Consider the following 24,572-nt stretch of genomic DNA (forward strand, 5'->3'; position numbering starts at 1 on the left):
GTAAGCAACGTGTTTTTACTCCAGCGCCCATGATGAAAAATTAAAATTCTGGCATCATTTATTCACACTTTTATTGTTTCAAGTATGGGGTGTGAGAGCAATATTTTCTACGATAATATCATAATTGTTTAATCGATACGCGATTTGACATTATCAAGTATATTGCAAAAACCTAACAATAAACATGTCCATAAACAATAAGCTAGTTAGGTGTTTCGTCACTGAATGGATCAGCCTTTTGAACTCACTCCACAAATTTACCACAAATTTTAAGTTTATATTTAAAGTATATTTTCCCTTTTGTTCCCCAAATCCTTTTAATTATCAATATTAAATGCTTTTTTATGCATTTGTTGCTGCAGGTTAAATGCATTCATGTTCTGCGTCTGTGTGTAACAGTCAATGTGAATGCATCTAAATGCCACTTCAGATGCAGATTCTGTGCCATCTCTGCAATACAAATTTAATATGAGTCATAACAGCCCTATAGTGACTTACTATTTGAATTTATTGATTACATTTTCTGACAGAAAAGATGATGCATACATTTAATTAGGTTAAAAAGGTTCATAAAAGGTAAAAATCTGTTTAAACTTATTGGAAAAAAAGAATTTCTGTTACTCCTATAAACTAACCACCTCACAGAATATGAAGAGTATCAAAAGTTTTGGGAGTCACCTGCCAAAATACCAGCACAATAACCTGCACAGCAAAATATAGTGTAATTATTGTTTTTTTTTCTTCATTATCGCACACCCCTAGTATGTATGATGCAAAAAAAGAGAAATCCTGAAGATTTGTACTCTGGTGCGTTTCCCTAAATCATAAGTTTTGTTGTTACCAACATAATTCAACAGTTTGGTGTTTCCCAAATCTATATTCCAACAAACATTCGCAAACAACTTTTTTCACTCCACCTTCTTAACGTCATTAACCAAAATTGTCCAAATGAGGGATGTTCAACAAAGGTCCTACTTTTCAGAAAACCGTAAAGAAAATAATTTGTTTCTCCAACAATGCATCGTACTAAAGTAGTTACATATTACTTACTTTTTGACTATAAATGTGATGCCGCTCCTCGTGTAAATTACATTTCATGATGATTGTGACTGTGACGTTTCATAAATTATTAAAGAAAATATTTGATGTAGTAACTCAGAATTTCAGAGATGCAGCTTTGTAACTTTTATTTAGAAAAAAACAAAACCTAACTTCACACAAAATGCATTTTTCCATTCCAGTGTGCTATTTTCCAATAGTTTTTCTATATAAACCCACTAGGTGGCTGTGTATGACCGTTGCGCTCACGTCTCACGCTTTTGCAGTGTTTCGTAAATGAGCTACATGTTTTGGAGATGCCATGTCAAGTAAAAAAAAAAATCTACTTTTACATGCAGCACCGCCCATCAATGTCATTTCCAAAACAGTGGGCCAATCAGAAGTCCCCGTAGGCGGGGCGTGCATTGCAAGCTTTAGTTTACAGTATCAATCAGGCATGGAACTGTTTTTCTGTGACGGCAACACAGCAAAGGAAGCACTGACAGTGACTGTGTGAGGATATTACATTTTTTTCAAGCAATTATCACAACCGGTTTCTTTACAAAAGGAGCCTGATATTCTACTCTGCTGTTTTCTGTTATTGCATCACATCTCAAAAGCCTTTTAAAACCATTTCTTTAGTATTTTTAGACCCTAAGATGTTTTATATGTGAATGGCCTCTCAGGCTGGAGTGAAACAGGCCGTACATGCATTGCTTGTTTTAACCACATGAAGCAGCACCCACAGTCACATACTTCCCTAATATATAGTAGGCCAAAACACTGAGTATGGAAAGTGTAGTATGTCAAAATTCAGAAGAAGTACTTACTCGGAGAGTGTGTGATTTGGGACGCAGCCGTGGTGTATGCATTACCTCAGACCCACACCGAACGCCTGGCAGGTTTACACAGAAGTGCTACACACCTTCTGCATGCTTTAAATAATTTTTTTAATAATTAGGTAATGTTATTCAACTACTACTGAAGTGCATTACTCTCCTCCACAGATTGTCTCATAAAAGTAGTGTAGGAAACGTGAAAGGAAATGTCTGCTAATGTCTGTTTTGTCAGCCACCTTCTTCCACATGAGTTGATGACAAGAGTTCGGAGACATGTATGTGCCTTTACTAATTAAAATCTACTTCATAGCACACGGGCATCATTACAGAACCTCTCTGTAGGGAAAGTTAGCTTGTTTGTAAATGAAGCTTTAATCTCATCTAGCAGGTTAAAAAAATATATATACAGTATTGTTCAAAATAATAGCAGTACAATGTGACTAACCAGAATAATCAAGGTTTTTAGTATATTTTTTATTGCTACGTGGCAAACAAGTTACCAGTAGGTTCAGTAGATTGTCAGAAAACAAACAAGACCCAGCATTCATGATATGCACGCTCTTAAGGCTGTGCAATTGGGCAATTAGTTGAATTAGTTGAAAGGGGTGTGTTCAAAAAAATAGCAGTGTCTACCTTTGACTGTACAAACTCAAAACTATTTTGTACAAACATTTTTTTTTTCTGGGATTTAGCAATCCTGTGAATCACTAAACTAATATTTAGTTGTATGACCACAGTTTTTTAAAACTGCTTGACATCTGTGTGGCATGGAGTCAACCAACTTGTGGCACCTCTCAGCTGTTATTCCACTCCATGATTCTTTAACAACATTCCACAATTCATTCACATTTCTTGGTTTTGCTTCAGAAACAGCATTTTTGATATCACCCCACAAGTTCTCAATTGGATTAAGGTCTGGAGATTGGGCTGGCCACTCCATAACATTAATTTTGTTGGTTTGGAACCAAGACTTTGCCCGTTTACTAGTGTGTTTTGGGTCATTGTCTTGTTGAAACAACCATTTCAAGGGCATGTCCTCTTCAGCATAGGGCAACATGACCTCTTCAAGTATTTTAACATATGCAAACTGATCCATGATCCCTGGTATGCGATAAATAGGCCCAACACCATAGTAGGAGAAACATGCCCATATGATGATGCTTGCACCTCCATGCTTCACTGTCTTCACTGTGTACTGTGGCTTGAATTCAGAGTTTGGGGGTCGTCTCACAAACTGCCTGTGGGCCTTGGACCCAAAAAGAACAATTTTACTCTCATCAGTCCACAAAATGTTCCTCCATTTCTCTTTAGGCCAGTTGATGTGTTCTTTGGCAAATTGTAACCTCTTCTGCACATGGCTTTTTTTTAACAGAGGGACTTTGCGGGGGATTCTTGAAAATAGATTAGCTTCACACAGACGTCTTCTAACTGTCACAGTACTTACAGGTAACTCCAGACTGTCTTTGATCATCCTGGAGGTGATCATTGGCTGAGCCTTTGCCATTCTGGTTATTCTTCTATCCATTTTGATGGTTGTCTTCCGTTTTCTTCCACGTCTCTCTGGTTTTGCTCTCCATTTTAAGGCATTGGAGATCATTTTTTGCACCTCTTTATAGGTTTTCCCCTCTCTAATCAACTTTTTAATCAAAGTACGCTGTTCTTCTGAACAATGTCTTGAACGACCCATTTTCCTCAGCTTTCAAATGCATGTTCAACAAGTGTTGGCTTCATCCTTAAATAGGGGCCACCTGATTCACACCTGTTTCTTCACATAAACCTGCCAGGTTTCTCCACATGCTTCTCTCAGACCCACAGCAGTGCAGACGGAAGGAGTTTTGACCTCTGCTGCATGCTTCAGACCAGCAGACTTTACCTCACTAGCGCCCTCTATCGGGCATTTACTCTGTCTGCGAGCACTTCAGGCAACCGCGAACGAGTTTGCATTCGTCTCCATAGTGCAAAGACTGCACGTTTAGCTAGCAACGGAGAACCTTAGGGATGTGTTTACGCCCAGAAGCTAATTGGCTGAATTAGCTACTTTAGGGCTAGCATGCTAACATAAAGACTCTATCGTGTGCGTACGCTACTTTCAGCAGGGACTGTTTAAGAAGGGTTGCCGCTTTTTGAAAGGTATGATAGTGTATTTTTCCCTTTGTAGCTTTGATCTTGTTGAATGGAGACATGTCCCGAGCACTGGAGCGTGGTTCTGTTCTGTATGTCATGTGAGGAAGTGAATGCTGCAGGGTTTGTCTCTGTTGTTTTATCTGATGTGTTTATTCCAGGATCAGGGGTTTGTGGAGCCGCGGGGCTCTTGGCAATGCTTGCAATGCAAACCCACTCCAGCGCTGTACTCTGTGCCTTGGTAAAACCCTATGATAATGCATGCCGCCCATCCTTGACATCACTCTTCTCTCTAGTTCACATTGCATACCATCATGGATTTTCCCTCATGTCTTGGGTCTGTTTCATATCTCGAAGGTAAGCAACGTGTTTTTACTCCAGCGCCCATGATGAAAAATTAAAATTCTGGCATCATTTATTCACACTTTTATTGTTTCAAGTATGGGGTGTGAGAGCAATATTTTCTACGATAATATCATAATTGTTTAATCGATACGCGATTTGACATTATCAAGTATATTGCAAAAACCTAACAATAAACATGTCCATAAACAATAAGCTAGTTAGGTGTTTCGTCACTGAATGGATCAGCCTTTTGAACTCACTCCACAAATTTACCACAAATTTTAAGTTTATATTTAAAGTATATTTTCCCTTTTGTTCCCCAAATCCTTTTAATTATCAATATTAAATGCTTTTTTATGCATTTGTTGCTGCAGGTTAAATGCATTCATGTTCTGCGTCTGTGTGTAACAGTCAATGTGAATGCATCTAAATGCCACTTCAGATGCAGATTCTGTGCCATCTCTGCAATACAAATTTAATATGAGTCATAACAGCCCTATAGTGACTTACTATTTGAATTTATTGATTACATTTTCTGACAGAAAAGATGATGCATACATTTAATTAGGTTAAAAAGGTTCATAAAAGGTAAAAATCTGTTTAAACTTATTGGAAAAAAAGAATTTCTGTTACTCCTATAAACTAACCACCTCACAGAATATGAAGAGTATCAAAAGTTTTGGGAGTCACCTGCCAAAATACCAGCACAATAACCTGCACAGCAAAATATAGTGTAATTATTGTTTTTTTTTCTTCATTATCGCACACCCCTAGTATGTATGATGCAAAAAAAGAGAAATCCTGAAGATTTGTACTCTGGTGCGTTTCCCTAAATCATAAGTTTTGTTGTTACCAACATAATTCAACAGTTTGGTGTTTCCCAAATCTATATTCCAACAAACATTCGCAAACAACTTTTTTCACTCCACCTTCTTAACGTCATTAACCAAAATTGTCCAAATGAGGGATGTTCAACAAAGGTCCTACTTTTCAGAAAACCGTAAAGAAAATAATTTGTTTCTCCAACAATGCATCGTACTAAAGTAGTTACATATTACTTACTTTTTGACTATAAATGTGATGCCGCTCCTCGTGTAAATTACATTTCATGATGATTGTGACTGTGACGTTTCATAAATTATTAAAGAAAATATTTGATGTAGTAACTCAGAATTTCAGAGATGCAGCTTTGTAACTTTTATTTAGAAAAAAACAAAACCTAACTTCACACAAAATGCATTTTTCCATTCCAGTGTGCTATTTTCCAATAGTTTTTCTATATAAACCCACTAGGTGGCTGTGTATGACCGTTGCGCTCACGTCTCACGCTTTTGCAGTGTTTCGTAAATGAGCTACATGTTTTGGAGATGCCATGTCAAGTAAAAAAAAAAATCTACTTTTACATGCAGCACCGCCCATCAATGTCATTTCCAAAACAGTGGGCCAATCAGAAGTCCCCGTAGGCGGGGCGTGCATTGCAAGCTTTAGTTTACAGTATCAATCAGGCATGGAACTGTTTTTCTGTGACGGCAACACAGCAAAGGAAGCACTGACAGTGACTGTGTGAGGATATTACATTTTTTTCAAGCAATTATCACAACCGGTTTCTTTACAAAAGGAGCCTGATATTCTACTCTGCTGTTTTCTGTTATTGCATCACATCTCAAAAGCCTTTTAAAACCATTTCTTTAGTATTTTTAGACCCTAAGATGTTTTATATGTGAATGGCCTCTCAGGCTGGAGTGAAACAGGCCGTACATGCATTGCTTGTTTTAACCACATGAAGCAGCACCCACAGTCACATACTTCCCTAATATATAGTAGGCCAAAACACTGAGTATGGAAAGTGTAGTATGTCAAAATTCAGAAGAAGTACTTACTCGGAGAGTGTGTGATTTGGGACGCAGCCGTGGTGTATGCATTACCTCAGACCCACACCGAACGCCTGGCAGGTTTACACAGAAGTGCTACACACCTTCTGCATGCTTTAAATAATTTTTTTAATAATTAGGTAATGTTATTCAACTACTACTGAAGTGCATTACTCTCCTCCACAGATTGTCTCATAAAAGTAGTGTAGGAAACGTGAAAGGAAATGTCTGCTAATGTCTGTTTTGTCAGCCACCTTCTTCCACATGAGTTGATGACAAGAGTTCGGAGACATGTATGTGCCTTTACTAATTAAAATCTACTTCATAGCACACGGGCATCATTACAGAACCTCTCTGTAGGGAAAGTTAGCTTGTTTGTAAATGAAGCTTTAATCTCATCTAGCAGGTTAAAAAAATATATATACAGTATTGTTCAAAATAATAGCAGTACAATGTGACTAACCAGAATAATCAAGGTTTTTAGTATATTTTTTATTGCTACGTGGCAAACAAGTTACCAGTAGGTTCAGTAGATTGTCAGAAAACAAACAAGACCCAGCATTCATGATATGCACGCTCTTAAGGCTGTGCAATTGGGCAATTAGTTGAATTAGTTGAAAGGGGTGTGTTCAAAAAAATAGCAGTGTCTACCTTTGACTGTACAAACTCAAAACTATTTTGTACAAACATTTTTTTTTTCTGGGATTTAGCAATCCTGTGAATCACTAAACTAATATTTAGTTGTATGACCACAGTTTTTTAAAACTGCTTGACATCTGTGTGGCATGGAGTCAACCAACTTGTGGCACCTCTCAGCTGTTATTCCACTCCATGATTCTTTAACAACATTCCACAATTCATTCACATTTCTTGGTTTTGCTTCAGAAACAGCATTTTTGATATCACCCCACAAGTTCTCAATTGGATTAAGGTCTGGAGATTGGGCTGGCCACTCCATAACATTAATTTTGTTGGTTTGGAACCAAGACTTTGCCCGTTTACTAGTGTGTTTTGGGTCATTGTCTTGTTGAAACAACCATTTCATGGGCATGTCCTCTTCAGCATAGGGCAACATGACCTCTTCAAGTATTTTAACATATGCAAACTGATCCATGATCCCTGGTATGCGATAAATAGGCCCAACACCATAGTAGGAGAAACATGCCCATATGATGATGCTTGCACCTCCATGCTTCACTGTCTTCACTGTGTACTGTGGCTTGAATTCAGAGTTTGGGGGTCGTCTCACAAACTGCCTGTGGGCCTTGGACCCAAAAAGAACAATTTTACTCTCATCAGTCCACAAAATGTTCCTCCATTTCTCTTTAGGCCAGTTGATGTGTTCTTTGGCAAATTGTAACCTCTTCTGCACATGGCTTTTTTTTAACAGAGGGACTTTGCGGGGGATTCTTGAAAATAGATTAGCTTCACACAGACGTCTTCTAACTGTCACAGTACTTACAGGTAACTCCAGACTGTCTTTGATCATCCTGGAGGTGATCATTGGCTGAGCCTTTGCCATTCTGGTTATTCTTCTATCCATTTTGATGGTTGTCTTCCGTTTTCTTCCACGTCTCTCTGGTTTTGCTCTCCATTTTAAGGCATTGGAGATCATTTTTTGCACCTCTTTATAGGTTTTCCCCTCTCTAATCAACTTTTTAATCAAAGTACGCTGTTCTTCTGAACAATGTCTTGAACGACCCATTTTCCTCAGCTTTCAAATGCATGTTCAACAAGTGTTGGCTTCATCCTTAAATAGGGGCCACCTGATTCACACCTGTTTCTTCACAAAATTGATGACCTCAGTGACTGAATGCCACACTGCTATTTTTGTGAACACACCCCTTTCAACTAATTCAACTAATTTCCCAATTGCACAGCCTTAAGAGCGTGCATATCATGAATGCTGGGTCTCATTTGTTTTCTGAGAATCTACTGAACCTACTGGTAACTTGTTTGCCACGTAGCAATAAAAAAATATATGAAAAACCTTGATTATTCTGGTTAGTCACATTGTACTGCTATTATTTTGAACAATACTGTATATTATTTCAGTTGCAACACATTTTCTATAAAAATTCACAAATCTGAAACATGTCCAAATTGTTTCCTTTTTTGTTTGTAATACACATAAAAAATTATTTATTTATTTTTTTTGTCCAGGAGTGTGTAACTGTTAAATTCACGAATGCTTTCATGTCTACATCTTAAAGAAAAAAATATTATAAAATATTATAAAAAATCGAAATATTTTTAAATGTGAATGCTGACAGGCATTACTCACTCCAAGGTTTTCAACACAAACCCGTCACAAAATAAACACTTATGATCTGGTCTTTTCAGTTTTCCTGGATGGAGGGGAAAAATATGACTATACGGTAGTATTTGGGAAAAATAAAGCCTGTTGGCTGATGGGAAGGGTATTGGGGTTGTTCAATGGATCTGAATGCTGTCAGAGATGGACTGGCTGTATGGAGCTCAGTTTGTATGATTGCACACTAATATTTTTAGTGGCTTGTGTTCAAACATGTACTATGAGTCAGGTCAGAGGTCACAGGGCGGTTTAAAACACGGCTCCTCTACGGAAAGTCTTCCTCCATTTAGGAGAACATCTATCGTTTTGAGGGCAGCTATAACAAACAACCACAAACATTCACTCAGATCTCTCCCCGTCCCATGATCCTTTGCGTCCTGAGGTGGACTCTGGTCCTCTGTCAGCTGATAAAGAGTCAAATGTAATTGCATGAAGAAGCGGGTGCTTCAGAGAAGAAGAGTTAAGTGTAATGAGAGTCATCTGTAATTCATTAATGCACCTGCATGGAAGCAGCTGTTGCATCGCAGCGGGGAGGAATGGTTTCATATCGTGCGACTGCATCGTTCTGAATGTTTTACATTACTCCCAATTATTTATTTGGGGATTGGTTCTTGTTGTAACCACTGTTAGATTCTTATGTACTTGATGAGGCTCTTTTGAATGGTCTTGTTCTCGGTTCAACTCTCCTTTTGTCCGGAAGAGATTTCTTAAGAATCCTGAAGCATGATTTCTGAAAGTGTGAACTGACTGATTCAAATAAACGTGCTGCTAGTAATGAGTTGCATGTTTATTGTGCATACTTTGACAAATTTAGCATTGGTATTAACATATAAACCTGTAAAAACAGAACTAAAATGAGCTCCTAGTACTTTTTTAATGCTGAAGCATGCAACTGTGGCGATAAAACTGCTGATTTTGGACGTCTCACAAACCTGACACACATAATTCAATTCAAGTGTGCATTTCACAGCAATGCACCGCAAGATCCAGACAGATGGCGCTCAGCAGTGACACCGTGTGGTGAGAGGCGTTTGTGCAGGATTCATACCCACATGACACTAGATTTACACAGGAGTGTCTATGCATTACAACAAGTGACTAAATGCTTTAAAATTACACTTAAATTTCAGATCCTCAGAAGTTTAAGGAACTGAATGTTCTTCAGCTTTTTCTTGCCGAGAGTTATTTCTCCATCACTCGTGTAACAATATTGTTGTAGTTAATAAAAATCTACAACGACTGTATGCAAACTGCGTACTCTACAGCTGTACGGGACGAAATTATCGGAGCAAAAATATTAACTATATTTTAAAATGTAACAACTTTTAAAAAATAAAACTCACCAACCCCTCCCCCCATAATATAAATCCATACATAAATACAAATATTATATAATTACATGAGTAAAGCACACTGAAAATATGATAAATGTACACATTTTTTAGGTAAGTGGTTGCAAATAATTTATTTTAGAGACATTTAAAAAAAAAACATTCAAAGTTCAACTAAATTAATTTAAATCTAGCTAGAAAATTTATTGCAACAACATAATTTTTTTTAGCAAATTCAATGAATCATCTTTTTCTCAGTGTAGAAATGATGCTTCAAAATGTACTTCAGAAATAACATTATTTAGCATTTGTAATAATTTTGTGCAGAACCATATCAACTGTTTTGCAGCGAATGAGTCAGGAAAACTGTGTTTAAAGCCTGATGCATGAATCTCCTGGGAATGAAGGATCAGGTTAAGTGAACTGAGTGCAGTTTGGATGTTTACAACATATTTTGGCGAACTATGGAGCATCAGGAAGAGGAAGTGCGCTTTACAGGCAAGATCTTAACACAACATCAGCAATAATAACAGAGGACACAAGATCTAAACGGTTCCGACATGTTCTGTTCATTTATTGCACAAACAGCTTTGACAAAATGTACTCTGATATTAAACAAGTGAGCAGGAAATCTGCGGAAAGACAAGGGACCTTTCATAATATTCAGAAAGAAATCTGTTAATACAGAGACGGTTGATGATGAAACCATTCAGGAATCATTCTGACCTCGTCTGATCCTTCATTTTGTGTTTCAGGTGGATTTAGAAGACATATAAAAGCTCCTCTGACACGTATTAATTGGTCGAGTGTCATTTAGGAAAGCAGTGGCCCCCGTCTGACAGGCTCGAGGAGCAGTGGGCAGGACGTCTGACAATAAAGACCCTGCAAGGCTATTGGATTATGTCTTTAGGCTTCAGTGTTTTACAAAAGTGCCACGGTAGTGTGAACTCCAAGCTGTTAAACACTAAATTAATCAGTAACGGATGTGTCTGCACAGCTTACAGGCCTACAGAAATAGTTCACTTAAAAAAACTGTCATCATTAGCTCCAACCTCAGTTATATTAATAAAAAAAGTAACCACGAAGTATCAGCAGTAACTCTCAAAACTGAATTGCACATTTTTAAATGTGTTGATGTGCAGCAGGTTTTATATCATGGCAGTGGTCACGTGTCTCATAAGTGATCATAATGAAGACAAACAAATTTAATAGTGTGGACTATCTCTTATCCATACTGTCTGGAAAAGAACAGCATGAACATTCTTCCAAACATCTCCTTTTGTGTTCTACAGAAGAAAGTCATTCGGTTTGAAACATCCCGAGGGCGAGTAAATAATGAGAGAATGTTCTGTTTTAAGTGAACTATTTCTCTGAAAGCAAGCGTCTCCTACACAAGTCAAACCACTTTGAGAAGAACAGAGTATAACGGACTCTCAGAGACACAAATCGACAACAGATGAATGGAGGAGGAATCCTGCTTGAATGCATACAAAACAAAAGATGTAACAGTCACATATAACGTTTTAGATCTCAGTTCAGATCACCTCTGGCTTTTTGCATACGTTGTGTTAAAAAAATACAGTTTATCATGATGGATCTTCAGTGAACGTGCTCTCCAAACCATGTGATCATGTTTATGTACAGGATGTACAGACGTGTGTGTGGCTGAAGCAGTCTTTGGTAGAAACACAAGGAGAGATTTGATGCGGATCATTGAGATGATCAACCAAACCAGATCCACGGAGACACAACATGTGTTTAAGCCCACAGATACAGAGAGATCTCAGCACAAACTGCAGCTCTTCATCGGGAGAATCTCACAAAAACGTCCACGTCACATTTCATCTCCATAAGAGAGAAAACATTTTAACGCTTTAACAGCAAGGTCACATAGACTAGTCAATGTTTTTTATAATTACTTAATTTATAATTCTTATTTATATATATATATATATATATATATATATATATATATATATATATATATATATATATATATATATATATATATATATATATATATACATACACACACACACACACACAGGTGCTGGTCATCATATAATTAGAATATGATCAAAAAATTTATTTCATTCAAAAAGTGAAATGTGTATATTATATTCATTATTAATTACACACAGACTGATATATTTCAAATGTTTATTTCTTTTAATTTTGATGATTATAACTGACAACTAAGGACAATCCCAAATTTCAGTATCTCAGAAAAATAGAATATTGTGAAAAGGTTCAATATTGAAGACACCTGGTGCCACACTATAATCTGTTAATTAACTCAAAACACCTGCAAAGGTCTTTAAATGGTCTCTCAGTCTAGTTCTGTAGGCTACACAATCATGGGGAAGACTGCTGACTTGACAGTTGTCCAAAAGACCACCATTGACACCTTGCACAAGGAGGGCAAGACACAAAAGGTCATGCTTCCTGCTGCTGACCAACTTTATGAAGATGCAGATTTCATTTTCTAACAGGAATTGGCACCTGCACACAGTGCCAAAGCTACCAGTACCTGGTTTAAGGACCATGGTATCCCAATTCTTAATTGGCCAGTAAACTTGCCTGAAAAGAAAATCTATGGGGTACTGTGAAGAGGAAGATGTGATATGCCAGACCCAAGAATGCAGAAGAGCTGAAGTCCACTATCAGAGCAGCCTGGGCTCTCATAACACCTGAGCAGTGCCACAGACTGATCGACTCCATGCCACGCCGCATTGATGCAGTAATTCAGACAAAAGGAGCCACAACTAAGTATTGAGTGCTGTACATGCTCATACTTTTCATGTTCATTCTTTTCATTTGGCCAAAATTTCTAAAAATCCTTTCTTTGTATTGGTCTTAAATAATATTCAAATTTTCTGAGATACTGAATTTGGGATTGTCCTTAGTTGTCAGTTATAATCATCAAAATTAAAAGAAATAAACATTTGAAATATATCAGTCTGTGTGTAATGAATTAATATAAGTTTCACTTTTTGAATGGAATTAGTGAAATCAACTTTTTGATGATATTCTAATTATATGACCAGCTCCTGTGTATATATATTATATATAGTATAAATACAATTAATAGATTTATATTCCCAATTTTTTTTTTGACTATTGTTCTTGTATTCCCTTTGAGTCTGGAGTGAAATACAAATAGGACTTTTTTTTTTCAATGAGATTGACCCAAAATGATAGTATACCTAGTTTGACAGACGAATAGAAAAGGCAAAAGTACAGAGAGGATCAGAGAGACAGTAAACATTTAGCCACTCAGAAAGAGGAGTGGAAGACAGACAGAAGGCACACTGCTTTAGAAAGCATCATTCGGTCACTGTTACTGTCCCAAACTCAACAGTGGTGCCAGACACACAAACATCCAGACGTTACAGCATCAGAAACCTGTTCAATCAGACGAGCACTGGGAAGACCGGCGAGAACTGAAGTCACGTGATCGCGAGGAGGCAGGATGTCACAGGCGCTTGAGTCCTGCCACCTCACTACAGATGAGGTCAAAGGTCAAATAATGCAAGAGGATGGAGTTAATGGGAAACAGAAGAATGGTTTTACTGGGCGCACACACACCAGGAAACACAGGAATATGAAGTTTAAATCAAAATTTAACGAAGATAATAGAAAACATGAATACAGTGTGTGTTAGTGAATTACAACAGGTTTCTGTTGCCAAAAATGTTCTGAGGGTCCACATACTCCTTCACCGACTTGAGCACGCCGAGCCCCACGCCGGACACGCTCTCTTTCATCCATTCCTTCCGGAGTTTTCCCACTGTGAGAGAAAGAGAGAGAGAGAGGGATTGAGCAGACGTGTGCGAGCGGATGGATGATGGATGTTGTGGGGTGGGCCGCGCTGCTGAAACGCTCAGATGTTTTGCATGATGTGATTTATGGAGAGCAGCAGACTATCAAACTCATTAAGTTGCCTGCGCTCCCAGCAGAGAGAGAGAGCGCAACTCTTTCTCTGTCTGTCTGTCTGTCTGTCTGCTTCTCTCGTGTTTAGACTAAACACCACCGAACATACATCAACGTCAACTACATTATCACACTTCACCAAAAAAACAATCATTAACACATAAATTAACACTAAACTATGTATCAAAACTACTTGTAAGCACAATTCAAAAAATGATATGACACTCAATCATAACACGAAGGAATAAACTGAAGTGTGGGTAGATGCCAGGGGGCTGCTGCTCTGTGTTGAGCTCATCTAAAGGTTTTTAACATTGCTAGAGCGTCATGAATGATTGCTAGAGTGTTGCTTACTGGATAACGTTAAAAAAGCCCACTATTGATTATTATAATAAAAATAATTTCCAACAAGAATATAATACATATAAATAATAAATCTTAAACCATTATCGTTATATTGTTAGTATATTGTTATATTGTTAGTATTGTGACATTATTATATAACTATTGTTGTTGTTTTATAATATGAACTTTGTGTCTTAGAAGGAAAATGTACTCTCAATGCAAAAATAGGGCAAATGAGCATGAACAATAATATATATATTAGGGCCGGGACTCGATTAAAAAACTTAATCTAATTAATTAGAGGCTTTGTAATTAATTAATCGAAATAAATCGCATAGAAATATTTGACCTGAGAACAGTGAGAAGTAATTTTTTTCACATGGATTTATAGTATACCATTGAATAATGACTGAATACATAAGCTTAAGCAACAAAATATTGTTTATTTTTGTTCAACCAAGTCTAGCAGACCAGTGCAATTTTTACCATGAATTGTAGCAATAGCATATTTAGAAACAATTTAGAAATAGTACATTTCAGAAATTCAGGAAGCTTATAGGTGCTGGAACCTTCTGTAAGGTGTTTTTTAAGTAAAACACAATACTGTCAATTACATTCAGAACATTAGAAACACTGACTATTAGAAAACATCTCTCTGTTGCTTCAGAGGCCATAACATACTAAGTCCAACTCTCAATAACCTTGGCCAAAACAATAAAGAGTTCAACATAAACTGTTGCACCAACAAAATAATACATAGTTCAACATAAAGTGTAAAGTGCACGCTAGCTGCTATATGTTTTGCGTTGAGGTGATACTTGAGGCTCGATGTGTGCTGGGGTGATATGCGAACGCTAGTTGGTGCTTCAGTATAATCGGTCCCGCCAAAACTCATCCAGTGAGAAACGTTCCGCGGTGCAAAAATAAGTTATTAAAAATGCGGGATTTTTTTTTCCTGTAATTAATTAATCTTAGTTAACGCATTCTTTTTTGTGTAATTAATTAATCTCAATTAACGCGTTAAAGTCCCGGCCCTAATATATATATATATATATATATATATATATATATATATATATATATATATATATATATATATATATATATATATATATATATATATATATATATATATATATATATATATATTTAAATTAAATAAAAAAATAAACCAATGTCCAAAATAGATAATGTAATTATATAATGCTGTTATGATTTCTTTCCAAGATCATTAAAACAACAACAGGTTATGAGAGTGTGTAATACATGGCATATTGTTTGTGAGAGCTGCAGTTTAGGGAACTTTGATGTTCCCCATCTCCTCTCTCTCTGTGTGTCACGCGCTTAATATGATTGATAAGCGAGCAGACAGCATTTCGTCGTAATATTTTAACATTTGAAGAGGGGGCAGGGTTTAGGGCAAGGGCAGCTTATTATTGGCAACACCCCAACCCAGGACTCTCTCATACATATGCAAATAAGTCTTGCGGCCACAGAGCCAGTCACCTCGCACGAAAAAATCATGCTGGCTCAACGAACACACAGCAAGCCAATCAGGAGGAGTGCACAACGGCCCCTCTTCAAACCCCCAGTGGTGTTTTTGTGTCTCTGCTGGGCGACAGACAGAAACAGAAGGAGGCATGACTGCATCATTGCCTCCATCACGGAGATAATTTACACATCTATCATCTCACCATCAGCCCATATTCCCGCACTCTCTTTCCATCACTGTATTGTCACTACTCATCTCTCATAACCACTTTTGCACAGCTGAGACATGCAAAAAACTCAAGCCAGAGACAAAAGCATAGGTGTGTGTCCAATAATGACTGAATGAAACGGAAGCGGTCTGAGTGTGCTTGAGACTGATGCACTTGTTTTTCCTATAACCCCTGCTCTTCACCTGCACTGCTGTCGTTCGTACTCCTACACTGTCCTCAGGCGTGCGTTTACACATGCTGTGCTCTGAGACTCTGCCATCAGCTCAGAAGAAAGTTTTAAGCATGTCTGCATGGTGCCAAACAAACAAACAAACCCCAAAAAACAAAACTCCTGCTGTGAAGTCCAACAATAATTAATTGAATCCGGGTCACGGCACCAAGAAAAAAAATCACCTTAGGGTCACATTAGTCTAGGAAAAAATTAAAAAAATTAATGTTAGGAAAAATTGTTAGCCTGAATGCAATGTAAGTCACTTTGGACAAAAGCTTCTGCTAAATGCATAAATTTAAAAATAATATTTTATTTTAATTTATTCTAAAACATATACAAATACTAGGGATGTTGGGAAACAGAGGTGATTGTTGTTCTTGTGAGTGTTGGAAAGTTTTATTAATTTTAGTGAATCGGTTCATTTGGACAGTTCATTTCACAACTGCTCACAAAATGACTTGCCAATTCTAATTATTTTTTGTATTTTTTTTTAAAACAACTTTCATAAAATAGGAAGCCCTACCTTTTGTAGTGAAATACATTTTCAGTTAGTTCTCTTTGTGAACGTTGCAAGGTTTGTTTGGACAGTTCAATTCAATAAACCACAAAAGATTCACTGATTTGAATCATTACTTTCAAAATGTTCTCATAGGCCCTTATTTTTTTTTCAAATGTATTTTTTGTAATTAGTTTTGTTTGCTAGATTTGTTGTATAATTTCAATGAATGCACAATTCAAAACCAATCTAATCTGTGTTACCGCACCCAAAATAAAAATAAAAATGACTCACGCAAAAATGACTGATATTTGAGACACTTTCGTCATTTTTTTTTTTTTTTTTGGTGAAATAAATGTTTAGTAAGTTCTGTTTGATAGGGTTTCTAGGTTCATTTGGACAGTTCATTTTAAGAAATTTACACAAATGATTCTGTTCTTTTTGCTAAGTTTGCTGGCTTTGTTTGGACAGTTCAATTCAATAAAACACTTACACAAATGATTCACTGATTTGAATAATTATTTTTAAATGTTGAAAGCCCTTATTTTTGTAGTGATTTCTTTTTTTTTCTCTCTCTCTTTTTTTTAGTTTGCAAGGTTTGTTTAGTTGGTTAATTTCAATGAACACACAAACAACTCATTAACTCAACTAAAAAAATATACGGATTCATTTGATTATTCCTTCCAAAATATTATAGGAAGCCCTACTTTCTGTAGTGAAATAAATATTTAGTAAGTTCTGTTTGATAAGATTTCTACGTTTTTAAGGAAAGTTAATTTCATTGAACTGTTTAAAGTAAGGATTCAGTGATTCATTTGAGTCATTACTTTTAAAATGGCATATTTTAAAAATTCAAATACGCTGCCACAACATTATCCAGGTGGATGCTGCACATTGGTGGTAGATGAGGAGATCGCCCCTCACAATGCAAAGTGCTTTGAGTGCCTAGAAAAGTGCTACATAAATGTAACAAATTATTATTATCAAAATATTTTAAGAAGCTTACAGTTTTTTAGGGTTGCTATGTTTGTTTGGACAGTAAAATGCAATGAATCACTTTTATAAATGATTCACTGATTTATTTGAGTCATTACTTTTAAAATGTTCTCAGAATCCTTTCATTTAATTTGTAGTGAAATAAATCTTTAGTAAGTTCTGTTTGCTAGGGATAGGTGTTTTAACTAATCCATAGTGTTAACTATCAATGTCAGCCACCTCCCAAAGTTATACAGTCAGATGACTGACAAATGCTTTGCAAGATTGGTTTAACCAAATCATTAAAAAAGGAGTCTTGATTTTTTTTTTTGTTCTCCCTAAAGGCTGTTTGCATGGCCTCATTTTAACCCTTTATCTTTAACAGAGCAGTTAGTTTAGTTTGCTTCGATGCATGTACACATGGCCAATTTGTAACAAAGAATCGTGTGCACTTGTGTTTAAAGCGAGTGGAGGTCTGGCAAACGTGCTAGGTTGTATTCACAGCTCTGACCCGCGGTAAACACAGGTTACTAAACTGTGCCTCTCTCCTGCACCCTCCCACCTCACAAGCCCAGACTACATCTGTTTTTCCAGATACACGCACACACACTTCATTTGTCATGCTGTGATTGTGTGTAGACAAAAGGGCCTGCCGGCAGGCAGATAGTACCGCAGTACCACTATTAATCACAATTACAGAGCACTCCCCCACCACACACACACACACACACACCATCAGCATGGCTTTCTTTCTTTCTTTTAGATCACAGTCAGGAAATGTATAAATATCAGCTCACCATTTCCTCTCTCATTTTAAAAGGTACAACTCAAATCACCTGCACGTCATTTAGTAAACTATTTTTCTTTCTTCTGTGGAATCTAAATGATGATCAATTTGGAATCAGATCTTTTCAGTTAAATAGATCAGAATAATTCCTTCACAAATCTGATTGATCCAGTTCACAAGTTTAACTCACTGATTCGATCGCAGCACGAGACAGCTCACTGGAGAAGACTGTTAGATAATAATCTTACATTTTTCACACAAATAATTTTTTAGAAAATTTTTTTTTTAACTAAATGTCCTTTTGAAGCCTGAAACTCACATTTTCTAAGTTACTATTCTCCAGAATTTTGTTTTGTGTTCCACAGAAGAAGAAAATTCATTCAGGTGTTTAGAACAACATAATGCTCAGGAAACCACTGAGTGAACTCCAGAATATAGCACTCGACTTCATGTAGGTTACAGTGTGTGTGTGTGTGTGTGTGTGTGTGTGATAAATGAGTGTGGTGATGTTTAGCTAACAGCAGGCGGATGGCCATGGTAATAAGTCATGTGTTTCAGATGTAATAAACCAGGACAAACCACTGATTCAAACTCTGAATTGTTGAGTTTAGACACAGAGAACTGTATATGTTGTGTCCGGTAGAGATGAGGGAATATATTCATTTATTTCAGATGATGTATGGTGAGATTCACCTCCGTGGTGGTGTGACAGACTTCCTCCGTTGGCTAGAATCTCCTCCCGGGCTGCATGCTACATTAAAGCAGAAAAAGAAACAAACTGTCAATATCTACTAGGGTTGGGAATCGAAAAACAGTTTCAATTCCACCGATCAAATACTGTGTGCGCATCTTTTATTTTTGGGTGGCTGTTAAAAATGTATTTGTCTTTAAATCATTAATTTAACGGATTCATTAAAAAAAACATTGATTCATCCAGTAAATACTGAGTGAATCATCGAATCATTCCATTCATAAAATCCACTAGATTCTGTATAATTGTCTAAGGTTTGTTCTTCAGAACTGGGAGAGAACTACAACCTCCATTTAAAGTGAAAATATTTTATGTAGCTGGCTGATTTTTGCTCATGTCATTCAGTAGCAGTTAAATACTTAAAAAAAGAGAGACACATAATAAATATGTTTGATATTTAAATGTTTGAACTGGGAATCCATGAGAATCGAAATCGATAAGCAGAATTGATAAAATACCCAACCCTAATATCTACTTATTTTAAGCTGAAAACCGAACCATTTCTTTGTTTTGAATTGAACAGCAGCTGAAAAACGAGAAATACATTCACGGGTAATTATTGAGGAATACTGTGCTCGCTATCTTTCTTACTGTACGTACCTCCACTTGTTCATAGATGTGAACTGGATCACTCAGACCCCGGTAATTAAAGGCAAAATAGAAATACACACAAGCACCTGCATCATACGTCTGTGTAACTCTACAAAGAAGAAGAAGAAAAAGATTAAAAAACAATATATTCTTGGGAGTTCCTACTTAAAGATGCACTCAGCAACTTCTCTATATTGACACCTAGTGGCGTGGATGTAGCATCAAGCAACGATATAATTTTTCAGTTCAGTTAGAAGCAGAAATGTGCCATTAGCAGTCAGCCATGATTATTATCATTTTTACATTTACATTTATTCATTTAGCAGATGCTTTTATCCAAAGCGACTTACAGAAGAAGACAGTGGAAGCAATCAAAAACAACAAAAAGAGCAATGATATGCAAGTGCTATAACAAGTCTCAGTTAGGTTAACACAGTAAATTTTAAATATATCTAATATTTTAAAATACCTATTGTCCTAAATTTTAACTTTTCATTAAAAATACTGAGTGCACGTTCATGTAATTACTGTATGAATAGTACACACAAAATATATACAGTGTTTTCAAGTCATTGGGTTAGTACACAAAAAGCATGCAAAATAAATCATACAGTTCATTTTCACAATTTACTACAGATTATAGATGCCATGTATGTGCCACTATGATCTCTTTATTTGACCAAGGATGTCGAAAAGCCTGAAACTAAAAAAAAAAAATGAACTCAAACTAGAAATAAGATTTTTGCTGAGTTTCTCGTAGTTTTCTATTTATATCGTGGTATACACACTTCTAACCACTGATCTGCGTTAGGAGCAATAGAGTTCGATGTTTCCATAATTATTCATCTTAATGCTCTTCCTGCTAAATCAACTGACATTAACATGCTTTCTATCCAGGGCCTGTCTTTGAGACCCTTGACTTTGAGACAGGGAAAGTTTAAGGGCGGTGAGTTCGTGTAATCTGGTTTTGCAGAGGTTAAACGGCCACATCAATCATGTCACACGCAGCTGGACAGCGAAAGACAGGAAATTAATGATTGAAAAATGCACTTCAGTCCAAATCTCCCTGTCTTTCTGTGCGTGACGTTAAAGGTGAGGTCAGAATGAACACAGAGTTCATCAATCAAGATATCAAATTGCGTCAAACTACATTTTTACAATTCACAGAAGTTGCCACCAGATGATTGCTAGGTGCTTACTCAGACAGTAAATCAAAAGTCAGAGAGATAGACGTGTGTGTGTGTGTGTGTGTGTGTACCTGCATGTGGAGAGCGGAGGGAACTGTACTCCTCTCTCCTTACACTCTCTTACAATCCGCTCCTTCACATTCCTGCACAAGTCCAAAATCCTGAAAGAAACCGTACAAAACAAAAGAAGCCACATATGTAAGACACTCGTATATTTGAGATTTTTGTCTGGTTTCTTCTGACTCTAAACATTCACTCAGCCAACTTTAAGAGAAGAGTCTGGGATGCTTTGAGCTGTAAAGACTTCACACCTGACTGCTTCAAGCTCACAATCTGTACAGTTTCACATAAAGTCTGAAAGTGTGTGTGTCTCTGTGAGAGGTCAAGGTTTGGCTTGGCGTCTCTGAAACCTTCGCCCCTCCGCTGAACCCTTCATCCGAGAGCGTGTGGGCATCAGTGGACGACAGACAGACAGACAGTGATGCAGAAGAGATGAACATTCACCTGTCCCAAGGCACAGATGTCTCAAACGACTCTCCAATCACATAGTAGTCCATTCCCAAATCCTGCACACAAACACATTGCATTAATGGACAGGACTTGACACTTAATTGTTCCCATAGAGAATAAAAAACGCGCAAGCTAAAAGTTAATTCAGTTCGAGTGTACATTTAAGTACAAATACACAAAAACACATATCAACACACCGTCTTCTATTTCTAATATACACGCACACACAAACACACACACACACTTATGTTCAAAAGTTTGAGTTCAGTAAGATTTTTTAAAAATGAAATGCATTATATGTATTATAATGTTCACCAACAATAGATCCATTTGATTAAAAATACAATAAAAATAATAATATTGTTAATTAGTATTACAATTTAAAACAGTATTTACTGTCAATTGTAATTTATTCCTGTAATTTAGCATCATTCCTCCAGTCTTCAGTGTCACACGATCTTCAGCTGATTTGCTGCTCAAAACACATTTCTGATTATTATCAATGTTTCCAATGCATAATATCTTTTGTGGAAACTGTCTTTTCAAAAAAAAAATTATTATTAATATGAAGTTCAGAAGAGCAGCATATTTTTAAAACAGAATTTTTTTTAACATTAAAAATGTCATTACTGTCACTTTTGATTAAGATTAATGTGTTCTTGCAAATAAAAAAAAGTGTTAGTTTCTTTCCTAAAAAAGCAACAACAAAAAAAACTTACTGAACCCATGCCATGAAAACATACATTTAAGGTTAGACATCAAAAAACAGGTTTTATGAAGGAGCATTAATGAGTATTTTGAAGTCTTGTGTAATTATGCAGAGTAAATCAGTGTGAGGAGCTTCATAACACACCCGCAGATACGCGATGACAAACGTCAGCATGTAACCCCTCTGACCGTTATCCTCTCCTGCTGCCAGACCCCTAAAACACACACACACACACACACACATCAGAGTACAGGTCACTGGGAAGGGAAGGGGAAAATATACATTATCAGCACAGTCAATGTAGCAAAAGAGAAATTATGAGGCGCTTGTGGTCCAGTGAACATTTCTTGCATGAACACACACACACACACACACACACACACACACACACACACAGTGGATCAATAAGGGCAGCTGTGGGATTCTCCTTCGATCCATCACAATCAGCCTCTAATGAAATATTCTCAGAATCAACACAAGCTTTAAAGCAGAAATCATTCAGTCTGTCCACTCTTCTCCTCACACACCCATCAGTGCCACCGAGAGAGCCGTGATGAACGAGCGAGGATGAAAAGAACTAAACAAACGCTCGTGCTTCTCTATACAATCAGAGAGATCAGGTGAGGTCAGGGGTCACGACCCTTGCTGGTGAAACAGTAACTCATGCTGCAGAGAAACAGCACAGATTAGAAGAACACACAAAAAGGAGCGCTTTCTTACCCGAATTTGGCTGCGATGTCGTAAACCTGTTTCTCATGCTGTAAAACCTTCCCACGATCCCCTTCGAATAACAGCGTGGCGACACACAGGTGGTGCGGGTCGAAGCCTTTAAACTGAGAGCGTCACATCAAAACTGATCAGATGATGTTATTAGAAAAAGATAGAAAGTGACAATCCTTTATCAAAATGTGTGAGCCTTTGACATTCTCTGCCTATAAAATCAGTTTCATTTCTGTTCTTGTTTCAAGGCAGCGTGGGCGGGAAAAACTGTCGCCCAATAACAGCATAGCCGACTTTACACAAGGCTATCAAATCATCAGAGGATCCAAATCAATCGCTATATTTCTTTCTTTGACTGCAGAATGAGTAAGTATTTCAGAGAGCAGAGCTGTGTAACCGCAGCACGGACAAATACTGAAATCCTTCAGTAGCTGTGAAAAATGCACTCCTACAATTCATTCTGAAATGTTAAAAAAAGATTAATATACGAGTCTTCAAAATTATGTCATAATAAAATTGGAAGTATGTGAATAATGTAGTGAACAAAACACACACACAAACAAAACGAAAAACTATATTTTATTTAAGTTTCTTTGTCTGATTCTGTTTACAGATTCATGAAATGCACCCCGAGATGCTTTAGATGCTCTGCCTCTCAAATAAGTTTACATTTATGATTTAATCTCAAAGCTTTTTGGGCAGGACAAAATATTATTAGGATGTAGTAAAAGAAAAACAGAAACAAGAGCTTAAAAAAAAAAATGCAGAACTAAATTAAATTTTGGGATACTTTTAAATTGTATTAATTTTATACGTATGTTGATCATTTGACTGCTTTTAGTTCATTATCTGTTAATCTGATAACACAAAAAATTAGATGCCTTTAAAATAAAGTGTATTGCCTGATTTCATTTCAAGGCTGTTTGGGCAGGGAAAAAATTATATTCGGATTCAGTAAACAAAACAAAACAAAACAAAACAAGACAAACCAACAAAAATCAGACCAAAAACCAAAACACATAAAAACATAAATTAAAAACAAAATAAAAAAACACAAGATTGTTCCCTCTAAGATTGAATCAGCCATCCGCATCCTGGAACGCTTTTTAAATGCTATGTCTCTTAAATAACTTTTTATTTCTGGTTTAACTTCAAGGTTATTTAGGTGCGATTATGAATATTACTTTAGTAGAATAGTGGAAAGAAAATTTACCCTCTAAATAATGCCAAAATGACAATAATTTTTTACCTGGCTGCATCCAGTGTTGAGAATTTTGTTCTAGAAATGTATGCAAATCAGCACATATTTAATTAGATGACCCCTCATTTGCATATTTAAATAGCATTTCAGGAAAAAAAAGTATTTAAAAAAAATCTGTGTCATTCTAACTGTAATCAAGCAACCGTGTAAGTATGGTGATATCTCAATTAACAATCAATCCACCAGTTTAGTGAGGAACATGCTAAGGATGTTTCATTTCAAGGCTGTGCGGGTGACTGATGACAGTGCATTAAATAATCTGGCAAAAAGAGAAAACTGTGACTGACCAATCAGAATGGAGCATTACAGAGAGCTGTTGTACACACAAGCACACTTCTTTCTCACCTTTGTGATGTAGAATTTTTTCAAGCCGTCCAGGAATGATGTGAACATGGAGGACACTTGTGGCTTGAGAGCATGACCTGGTCAAATCAAGAATAAAAACATCAATAGACCTCAGTATTAAGCATGCAATCATTTAGCAATTTATTTGTTTGTATGCAGCCAAAAAGCTTT

The 24,572-nt window shown here is 36.6% G+C and overlaps 1 protein-coding gene across 1 annotated transcript in view; it reads right to left on the bottom strand.

Moving 5' to 3' along the window:
• Positions 1-13,404: 13,404 nt before the first annotated feature.
• agps (alkylglycerone phosphate synthase) overlaps positions 13,405-24,572 on the bottom strand; it is a 38,951-nt gene continuing 27,783 nt past the window's right edge. The window contains exons 13-20 of the mRNA XM_026272636.1: positions 24,402-24,478; positions 22,796-22,908; positions 22,220-22,289; positions 21,361-21,422; positions 20,928-21,017; positions 19,679-19,778; positions 19,021-19,078; positions 13,405-13,649 (exon numbers count right to left, since the gene is read on the bottom strand). Of these exons, the coding sequence (XP_026128421.1) occupies positions 13,528-13,649; positions 19,021-19,078; positions 19,679-19,778; positions 20,928-21,017; positions 21,361-21,422; positions 22,220-22,289; positions 22,796-22,908; positions 24,402-24,478 (692 nt within the window). The 3' untranslated portion in view covers positions 13,405-13,527. The remainder of the gene's footprint in view (positions 13,650-19,020; positions 19,079-19,678; positions 19,779-20,927; positions 21,018-21,360; positions 21,423-22,219; positions 22,290-22,795; positions 22,909-24,401; positions 24,479-24,572) is intronic.

Source organism: Carassius auratus, chromosome 9 (assembly GCF_003368295.1).
Source record: "Carassius auratus strain Wakin chromosome 9, ASM336829v1, whole genome shotgun sequence".
NCBI lineage: Eukaryota > Metazoa > Chordata > Actinopteri > Cypriniformes > Cyprinidae > Carassius > Carassius auratus.